Genomic DNA, 11,061 nt, shown 5'->3' on the forward strand with positions numbered 1-11,061 from the left:
AAAGAAAAAAAAAATCTGAATTTCTAGAGTTACTTGTGAGTTAAGCTGGCCGTGACTTTCCTTTATGTTTTGAGTTGAATTTCCGGTTGATTTGTTGTAAGAAGTGATTGTTTGATGCCAAGAACTAATAATTGATGAAGCTCTTGGCCATTTGAGTATTTTTTTACAAGAGTCAAATTTTGGTGGAATCGTTTAAGTGATTTGGCCGAAATGCACTTGGAAAGTCCATGACTTGTGGTTTGGAATTGTTTTGATGTCTTGGACTTCCTTTGTTTAATTTTTTTTTCTTGATTAGAATTGAACTTGTTGAGACCTAGGGCTAATGATTGATGAAACCCTAGTGAAATTGATGTTTGAATTGTGATTTTTCTATATTGACAAATTGGAATATAATGTGCAAGTAAATTAGAATCGTGAAGGCCATTTTGGTCCTTTGAATTCGAGTACTTTTTAATCAAGCTTTGTTGAAATATTTTGTCCTAGTATCACTACAAGAATTTTGGTCATCAGTGATAACTACTTTTCGTCACAAATAATCAAAAAGTCGTCACTGATGACCATTATTGACAACATTTCAGTTGTCGCAAGGTCGTCACTGAATCTCCGTCGGTAAAAGTATACAGTGACGACTTTAAAGTCGTCAGTAAATAGAACATTTTTTATGACAATCTATGTCGTCAGTAAAAGATGAAATTATACAGTGACGACTTAGGGTCGTCACTGAATGAAACTTTTTATGACAACATATGTCATCAGTAAAAGCTATAAATCTAGTGACAACACCTTCTCTTGTCAGTGACGCAAGTGATGCATGAAGGTACGATGGTGAGGGCATAGGGGAATTAGTGACGACTTTGTTGTCAATAAACCCCTGATCAACTGTGACAACATTCCCTTATCAATAGACAGTTTTGATTGAGTGACAATAACAATTGTCAATAAAGACATCCTGCCTAGAAAAATACTACTCATTTACAACACCTTACACATGACTTTCCTACTACAATAATATCTAAAAAATGAAAATATCAGCAATGTTTAATAAATAACAAATGTAGGCACCGTTACAATAGAATATGCCAAAATAATATATTAAATATTCAAATGTCATAAATAAGTGCAACATCATAGTACAAATAGTTTCATAAGTTTGAGTAGAACAAATACTACTCATATACGTCAAGGCTGCACTAAAAAACATATTCCTCCCAAAACATTTCCTACGCTTCTGAAACATTTTCTAAACTTAAGACAGCACTATAACCACAGTTTTTGAGCCGACATGTAAGCCGTACTGCTAATCTTCTTCGAAACCTCCAAAATGAGCAATATATCTGCAATAAAGTAGTAAAGTTATTAGTAAAGTTATTAGGTGACAAAAGCAAAACAGTCTCTAATTGCTAAATAAACAACAAAAGTAACAAGCATTCACTAATCTGATACCACCGTAATGAATGCAGCAATTGCAGCAGAAATAGAGTGATAAGGGGGAGAGAAACTAGACTTGAGGAAGAAGAAAGAGAGATATTATTCAAAATGATTTTTCCATGTTGCCTAATCCAATGCATTCTTATACAGCTCAAGAATAACAAAATAACTACTTGATTGTTGACTCAGCACAACAGTCTAACTAACAAGGAAGATTCCCTTTAACTACTTGAAGGAAATACATTTCGCATGTACTAAACTGGTATTCTTCAAGTGAAATACTATACTAGAAATACATTAATTCTTCAAGTTGAAACTGACAATCCACTGCAGAGAGACCAAACAGTACTATACTGGTATTAAAGGCTAGACGGACACAAATTAATGGAAGGGGAGAAGATGGAGAAGGGGAGAGTATGTGTAACAGGTGAGCAAGGAGGACTAGGTAGGTAGGTGGCAGTTCTTCTCATGGCTGGTAAGACATAACACATTTGTTTACCCCAATGAAGAAAAAGCAATATTTAGAACTGAAGTCTGTAGAGCTGAATCGGATTCCACCCTGCATGCCATCCGGAGGATTGTAAATGGATTGATGGTCTGTGGAAAAAAAAATTAGTGCACAGGAGTGTGTGTAGGAGGAAAGAGTTGGTGGATTGGATTGATGATCCGAATTTGATTGCTGAAGACATCGGTGGGGTAGAAAAATCTTGTTTCTGCAAATTTTGCCTGGATGTCAAGAAATGATATGTTTTGCTGCAATGGATGGAAACAGGGAAAAACTGGGAACTGTGATAATTGCAGGCCTTTTCTACTACACAAGATGCCTTGGTTGACTACCAAAGAACGAGGAGTGTTAACGGTTGTAAAGAGGAGGTTTGTCACAAATGAAGACCAATTTTGGCATCAGCAATGTTTCTTTAATCTGTCAAAATACTGTCAAAGATGAATAAATCTTCTGTTTTGTTCGTCCATCACTACTATACTACCACTCTGCTATACAAGAGGAATATTCCTTTTAGAATAGTCACGTAATCAAATCAGTAATCTTACAATACAAGTCAGCGATTGATAAAATGTTCACGTAATCAAATGCAGTATTCTCCCAACCCAACACAAGTCGGAGATTGATTAAATTGTTCACTTAACACTTGGGACTGTATATCTTGTTCCGTCAAAAGTTTTTAGCTAACTCATTGGCCATGAAAAGTTTTTAGCTAACTCATTGGCCAAATGACAATAATAATCTTTTCTATTCTTTAGCCCTTCTGTGCTCCTCAAATTAATATCATGAAACAGAAACACTATTGAAGCTTTTTTTTTTGTGTAATGTTATTGTTTCATGATAACAAAACTATGATAAAGCCACAAATGTACTCCCAGGATCAAAACACCATCTGATTAGAACCTTGTGTTGACAGAAGTAATTCTTAAATGTCCCTCCTCAGTCTTGATTTTTTGCAACATGGTGAAAGACCTGCGAAATCTGCCTTAGGCCACTTTGCAAGTCAGATCTTCATAGCTTATAGTAATTTTATACCAGCTATCCTAATTGCACAGCAAGAGAATCAAGTATTTGGAGCAACTATGAATTTCAGCAACCCACGATGACTAACGAATCATGCGGCAGCTTCTTCTCTACCATTTCAGCATGCATGGGACAGAATTTATAAGCCCCAATGGAGCATGTAGATACACCAACTAATGCCCCAAGACTCAAACCGAGTCACTCAGGACCAAACAAACAAAATCATAATACAAAACCAGAGTTCCAGTAGCTGCTTTTCCCCACAAAAAAAAAATCCATGGCCGAAACAATTTACTCTAAAAAAAAAAATCAGAAACAAACATTGATTTAAGTACCAAAACTGATGAATTAGGCTTCTGGAGCAGATCATAAATGACAGAAGTGACACAAGACAACCTTATTGACATTCGAAACAATACGTCAGCCAACCAAAAGAGAAAACAAAAGAACTGCTGCAACCAACCTAACTCACTGACTTGTCCGATTTCTTTCAAACGTACAAATGCAACAAAACCATCTTTCAACAAAGAATTTTCGGCTAGACATTACATCGAACAGATTGGGGGTATTAAAAGTTTCATCAGATTTTTGTTCAAATTGAAGTCAATCAGCCCCAAAATTTATCAGAAATCAAGACATTCAACTCAATCAACATATGCAGCATGTGTATTCAAAAATGAAGCCAATTAACAGGAGAATCACACTGGATGAAGCCACGGCAGACCCATTTCACACTCTTGAGAAGAACTGAAATTTAAATAGAAAACTTACAGAGCTCTTGACGATGAAGATCCACGGGCGATGATGGTGGGTTCCGTGAGCGTGCGGCGAGCTTCAATTCCTCCGCCAAGTCCCTCTTCTTTCTCTTAGCCTCTAGCTCCCTGATTGTATCAGCGTAGTTCCACCCAACTTCAGACGATAGCCGACCCAGCAAACAGTACTTGTGACCAGCCTGGAGCCTCAAAACCTTGAGAGCATCAGGGATAACCATCCTCTTGGTTTTATCATAAGGCGGAGGTACTCCCTCGTACACCCTATGGAAACATGAATAATGCATATAGTACTCCTATGGAACTCGTACACCCTAATCTGCGATAGAACTCAGATTTCAGTTCTATCGCAGTTTTTGGATAAAATATCAAACTTGTAGACAGATTTCAGTTCTATCGCAGTCTGAATGGGGGAAAATTAGGGAGGCAAAAGAGAATCAACATACCTTTTTTTGTAGACAGTTGCTGCTAAATGTGGTCTTCTATTTCATCATTTCCCAGCCAAGATCGATTAGCAGATGGCGAGGAGATGTTTCTTGGTTCTCGGCGAGGAGATGTTTCCGGCAGAGATGAGCAGTGTGTTTTTTGGGGCTCGGCAGAGATGAGGAGCAGAGTGTGTTTTTTGGTTCTAAGTGTTGCTTGTTGGCTGTTGGCTCATGGCTGGTAGCCTTTTGTTCGGTGAATGACTAAACATGACCGCGAGTTGTTGGTTTCACTAAGTGTTCAAGTCAATTCCCCGCTTCTCCTCAAACTATTGACTTTGAATGAAATTTCAATTCCTTACATTTCCCCCCTACTCGTACCAAAATTTCAACCCAAGTTTTTTAGTTTTGAATTAACATTTTACTAATATATTATTACTTGCAACTTTTAAATATTTGTGTAAAAATATTCATAATAGGTAATTTTTTTATGACATCAAACAGTTGATCCCATATTAATATTGATATCACTTTCTCAAAATTGTGAACTAAATTACAACTTACTTATCTTTCTTTTCATTATTTTTGCCCAAAACTCCAGAATTTTTTTTATTTTATAATAAGGAGAGATGATTTGTTTCAAATGGTTAATTTCACTTCAAATTATTGCACTAATATTAATTTACATGACAAAATTTGAGTTCCTAATAGTTAAAAAAATCATTAGAGAGCAAAAACAGAATAACAATTGGTTGTCACTAATGACCAAATTTCTTGTAATACATTTGCAAGATATAGATTTATGGGTAATTTCTTTTTTTTTTTTGCTTTCACATATTTAATTAATGTTAAATACAAAACCTACCAGTTTCCCTTTCATAAAAATATTAGTGCAACACTTTTTGAATTTTACTTACAAACATTTATGTATTTAACATAAATTAAATGATTCAGAGTGAAATACCCATAAAGAGCAAAATATTTGTTCATGTAAAGGAAACCCACAAAGAGTTGGTATTTTATGGGCCATTTCTTTTTTTAAAAAAATTTAATTTATGTTGAAGAGATAACCTGCCAGTTTTCGTTTTGTAAGAAATCAGTGTAACACTTTTTGAATTTTACTTACAAACATTTATAAATGGGATAATTTCAGAAACCTCCCCTGAGGTTTCTGACAATTTCACTGACCTCCCCTGAGGTTTCCACAATTACACTAACCTCCCTTGAGGTTTCTGATTTTGTAACAAAATCAGCCCATGACCACAAAAGTAAACATAAAAAAGTGTTTTCAGGAAAGAGAGGAAATTTTGTTCCCATAAATGCCCTTAAGGTAGGTGTACAAGTTATATTAGTGAATTAATGAAAACTAATAAAAATCAGAAATAAATAAGAAAAAGTGAGGGGATGGGTATGGAAATCATAAAATTTTACTTATGGATATAAACAATTGGGTAACGCAACCGACCCAATTAACCCATCTACCACCACTCAGGTCATTTCACAAATACATTCATCAGACAAAACTTTCCTCTTGTCACAAAAATTCAAAGCAATGTGGTACATGTTCACAAGCAAGCAGGTCAAAATCCCGCCTGCATAATAACGTTGAAACCCGCAAGCAAGATTCTGTGTTTTTTCTATTTCAAGGTTAGCTCGCATGCGGGTTAATGTTATATTTGAGCGCGAGAAGAAAAAATTGGTAATTAGGCTCTTTGGGCATTATAAATAAATATTTAAATTAATGGCAGTTTTATTACACCAATATTATTGTATTATCATTATTATGATTATTGTATTATTTCTTAGGCAAATATAACATTTAATTATTTAAATTTGATTTTATTTTTACAATTTATAAAATTTTTATCACTTATATAATATTTTTAAAACCCTAATACATCTAAATTTGATTTTATTTTTCAAATTTATAAGATTTTTATTTAAAAAAATGGGATACGGATAAGATATCCGGTTGGTTCGATTTGCATAGGTGCATATGAGAATATCCGAATACTCTTTAAACCCGCATGCGGGTTTAAGGAGATTATGGCAACTCTCTGACACACTAGTTACCCGTCCAACTTGTGTGTATTAAAATATATTTAAATATTATATTTCATATTTTTGTTATTTAGAGTTTAACAAAACATTAATATTGGGTAGATTTGAGGGATATGCATAATTTTGCATATTTGTAGGAATATTAGAAAATGGAAAATTTGGGTAAATTCCCAAAATTTGGAGGTAAGGTGTAATCCAAGAACTAAAACAGTCATTTATAAAACCTTAACAGTAATAAGGTGCAAACCAAAACTGCAATCCAAGAGTAATATCATTACAAATTTCATAACCATACATTAAATAAATAGAAATGCAATCCAATACTATCCAAAACACCATCTGCCTTATCATATTTTAGTCCTATAATAACACAAAATGTCTTGGGTATAATAGTAATTTTGCATTATATGATGTCAGCAATTGGGTCCCAAGTTCTGCCAGGGGAGGTCAGTGTAATTGTGGAAACCTCAGGGGAGGTCAGTGAAATTGTCAGAAACCTCAGGGGAGGTTTCTGAAATTATCCCTTTATAAATTTATCATAAATTATATGTTTGAGAGTAAAATGCCCATAAAAAGTTGGTACTTTGAATAGATAATGCTCATTTGCCCATAAACTACACTCCCTGAAGGCTATCTTGTTAATTACTTTGTAGTACTTTGTTATTCTTTTGCTAATACTACTTGGCATGTAGTACAAAGGATAAATCTGACATAAATTTCTTATTCCATTGATAAAAAGACCTGCCTGCCTTATAACTATTGTAATGAAAGATATATCTTTAGAGTTTATAACAAATTATTACTTAAGTTTGAGAAAATTATAAAATATTTATGCATAGTTTATCAAGATACCATTCGTAATTTCCTAATAAAAAAATAGGGGCTAAATTGTAAAAGTTAGGGTGCCATAATAGAAATAATAAAATTGGTGTATTACATATGGGGGTTAAATTGCAAAAGTTAGAGTGCCAAAGTAGAATTAATGAAATTGGTAAATTACATATGGTGCTAAATTACAAAAGTTAGGGAGTAATAATAGAATTAAAAAAATCGGTGTACTATATATGGGGCTAAATTGTAAAACTTAAGGTATCATAATGGAATTAATGGAATTTTTTATAACATTTGGGGCTAAATCGCAAAAGTTAGGGTGGCACAGTAGAATTAATGAAAGTGACTTACAAATAAGTACTTTAAATAGTGACGATGAATTCTTGTCACTAAATCTGAATCAAGAGAGTGACAGTGACGATATTAGAAGTTGTCACTGAATAAATCATTTTAGTGACAACATTTTCCAAGGTCGTCACTGAAGACACTGTCTATTTGAGCAATTATGACAACTCTACTTGTCGTCAATAAACATTTAGTTGCTTTGATGGAATTGTGACAACTTTAGGTGTCGCGACTAAAGAATCCCCTTTTGTGACGAAATATTGTCATCACTAAAAAATGTTGTCACTAATAACTTTTTTAGTGATCAGTGACGACAACAAAAAGTCGTCCGTAAATAAGCCATTCAATAGTGATGATGTTCTTAATGTCGTCACTATTGTATGTTCTAAACACTCCCGCCTTCTTGCTAAATCTTGACGGGAATTTACTAGTGACGACTTTTCTAAGTCGTCACAAATGAGTTGCCTCCCATTAAAGGTTTGTGACGAGATAGAAAGTCGTCAATAAAGGATAGACTTTTGTGACAACTTCTTTTCGTCAAAAATAAAAGTTGTCACTGATGACCAATTGTTGTTGTCACTAACTACACTATAGTTTTATTGACAAAAATTGGTCGTCAATAAACATAAACAGTGACAACAACGAAAAGTTGTCAAAGAAAGTGGTAGAATTACTGACAACTTTTATCAAGTCGTCACTATCGCAAAACTCGCGCCTTCTAAATCCCATGGCACGAAGTAGTTTTGTGACGACAATTAAAAGTTGTCACTGAAAACTTAGTTGCTTTGAGTCAATTGTGACAACCTTCAAAGTCGTGACTAAACAACCTCATTTTGTGACGACTTTTTGTCGTCACAAAGAAATGTTGTCACTAATGACCTTTTTTCTTGTAGTGTATCAAGCTATAGAAATTGAGTATAGTACGATAATGCTAAAATTCGAGTGTCGGGACTTTTAAAACCTTGCCAACTAGTTAATTCTTTCCTTTGCTTAAACTAGCCTTATTACCTTTAGGAAATAATTACATTAACTTCTAAACTCTAGATTTTTCGTAAAATTGTCCCTGACTAGTTGTTTTAGGGGAAAGTTGTTAAAAACACGAGATTTTAATAACTTTAAATGAATGGCGTAGAAAACTTGTCCGGCAAGAAACCTTATTTGAAGTAAGGGGGTTCTGGTTTGCACCTCTAGAAAGAAAGTACCTTCAAAGAAATCATACGAAATACTTTATCACTTTTACTAGTTTAAATTCTAAGAGAATTGTGGATTTACTTTGAGAAGATAAACTAGTTATATACCGGATAATCTTTCATATATAAACCAAGAACTTGTATAGTAAAACTTATAGTTTTAAAACTTGGTCTTTTAGGGTTTAGCGAGGACGTGGACTTCGATTCCCAACTTGACTTTTGAGCTTCACTTTTGGTGAGTGTCCTTGCTTGTTCTATGTTTATCTTGTTAAAGTGCTTTCTTGACTTGTTATGTGATAATCGGATAGTGGTTTTCCTGATCCATCGAAATGGGCAGTGTGTACTTTATCGCACTAGCCCTTTCGAGTGGTGATTTGCTTGAAATGTTTTCTCGAATATTTTGCTCGCTCTAGTTAAGTACTGAGTGGGGGAATGTACCACACCTGAGGGTGGGAGGGCCTCTTATCCTAACTCAAGTATCAAAAACCTTGCAACTATTGACTGGAGTGTGGACTCATCAACTAAACCACCAGGCAGGGGAATGTACCACACCTTAGGGTGGGAGGGCCTCTTATCCTGACTTGGTAACCACTTGTTGTGACGTCGTTGGGTGAATCCCTCGACTAGGCCATAAAAAGGTATACTCGAGTAATACCAAACTCTCTCGTGAGAAGAATGGGCCCGGTGGGAATAAGTTGGTCGGAGCATGTTAAGGAAAAAAAAATCTACTAGGACTTTAGATAGTGAGAGTTGACGGAGGGTTAACTGCGGTTAAATTTTGATCAAGTTCGTGGAAAATGGCTCCTGAGAGCCCTGTATCCTACCTTGTGCTGTTATACGCTTTCCTACTTGTTGAATTTTAGTTTGGAGCTATTATTTGCTACTTGTTTTATATGATAGCATGTTTGGGGCACCACTGAGTTTTAGCTCACCCCACGTTACTTGTTTTCCTAAACAGGTTCTGGCATTTGAGAGACCTGAAGTCTGCCTTTACCTTTTATGAATGTTGTTTTGAATCAGACAATGTATCTTTCGTCTTGGGTTGCCACTTGAAGTTGGAAAAGTGCAAACCCTGTGTTGTTATTTGACTTGTATGAATGTATTTGGGTTTATGATTTCATTTTGTGGTTTGTAATGTATAAGTGTAATTATGTTTTAATCTGATTGGAGATGTACGTAAGAGTGGATGTTCAGTTGTCCAATGGTAATGTTATCTCTGAAGTTAATGTGTTCTTAGTGTTTTGGTCGTTTAAGGATTGGCTTGTTCGGGTGAAGAATTTTGTAATGGTTTAAGTTGTACGTCGGAAGGGTTTAGCCAGTTTCCTTGCGTAAGCCCTGGCGAGAGTTAGGCAGGCGACCCACCAACCCTCTGGTTCGCCTTAGGGAGAAGTGGGGTCGTCACAGTTGGTATCAGAACCTAGGTTAGAAAAGTTATTTGAATGATATATTAGATGTGTTAGAAACCCTGAATTTTTTTAGAGTTAAGAAGTGAGATAATTAGACATATCTTGAGTAGTACTTGAGCAAGTTAGCTTTTTAAGCATTAACCTTTGGACTTGGGTTATTTTGCAGGTATGGAAACGGAAACGGACATGCTAATGGTAACGGATTGGCTAATGGACATGTAGAGCCTCTTAGGTCCATCTCCTATAGGCCACGAGACGGAGGATCTCGTATACGTTATACACCAGCTGATAGGTACCCCCGATGTCAGTGTAGGATCACATATGCCTACCCTAACGAGTTGGTGCTGTCTTTAGACGACGAACATCGCCAGCTGAGGGATGCTAATCACACTTTGACCCAGGACGTCGAGGAGTTGAGCATCATGGTTGATACTCAGCTTGACCGCATAGTTGATCTAGAGCAGAGGTTAGCAGCCGAGAGGGCTAGGTCAGAGGTCGCTCGTGAGGAATTAGAGAGACAGAAGTCTCAGTTGACTCGAGTAGCTGAGGAGGTACGAGATAGGAGTGCTGGTATCATGACTGACGCCACTATGATGATAGACGAGGTCATGGGTATTATTCAGGGTACTGCTCAGGCGGGTGTTAGGGAGGACCCGGAGGAGGATCCGGAGGAGAATCCGGAGGAGGACCCTGTGGAGGACGTTGCCCCTGGCAGCCCTGCTGAGGGTTAGACTAGGTTTGATTTGCTTGTAACTAAGTATTCGGGGTTAGATAGGGTGACACTAGTTTAGGTCATAACATTTTGTCTAGCTTGATGGCCTACTTTTGAGGCACTACATCCCTATTTTTGGTTTAAGGGATTGTTTGTATATATTTGTTAAACTTATGTGCCATACTGTTGGAGAGCACCCTAACTTGCTATTTGTATGAATCTCGGTATGTGAATATGTGTTAAGTGTTCTATTTTCCTTTTCCTTAATGTTCATATTGATTTTATTTACAAAAAGAAAAAAAAGATTAAATTAATTAATTAAAATATCCTCGCTTAATTGCTTAATTTTTATCAATAGGCATAACTAGGTT

General features: G+C 35.7%; 1 protein-coding gene across 1 annotated transcript; it reads right to left on the minus strand.

Annotated features, from left to right (window-relative positions):
* Positions 1-1,092: 1,092 nt before the first annotated feature.
* On the minus strand, positions 1,093-3,978 carry LOC113772261 (60S ribosomal protein L13a-2-like). Its single transcript, XM_027316850.1, has 2 exons — positions 3,725-3,978; positions 1,093-1,334 (listed from the first exon to the last, which is right to left on the minus strand). The coding sequence occupies exons 1-2, from the start codon at positions 3,942-3,944 to the stop codon at positions 1,258-1,260; spliced, it is 297 nt and encodes a 98-aa protein (XP_027172651.1). The 5' UTR covers positions 3,945-3,978; the 3' UTR covers positions 1,093-1,257.
* Between the last annotated feature and the right edge of the window lie 7,083 nt (positions 3,979-11,061).

This window comes from Coffea eugenioides, chromosome 5 (assembly GCF_003713205.1).
Source record: "Coffea eugenioides isolate CCC68of chromosome 5, Ceug_1.0, whole genome shotgun sequence".
NCBI lineage: Eukaryota > Viridiplantae > Streptophyta > Magnoliopsida > Gentianales > Rubiaceae > Coffea > Coffea eugenioides.

Bases quoted from the DNA above. Each gene is read 5' to 3' on its own strand.
- LOC113772261 (XM_027316850.1), bottom strand. From the start codon at position 3,944: ATGGTTATCCCTGATGCTCTCAAGGTTTTGAGGCTCCAGGCTGGTCAC. The intron at 1,335-3,724 runs GTAAGTTTTCTA...ACTTTATTGCAG, and splicing joins TCTTCATCGTCAAGAGCTCT to ATATATTGCTCATTTTGGAG.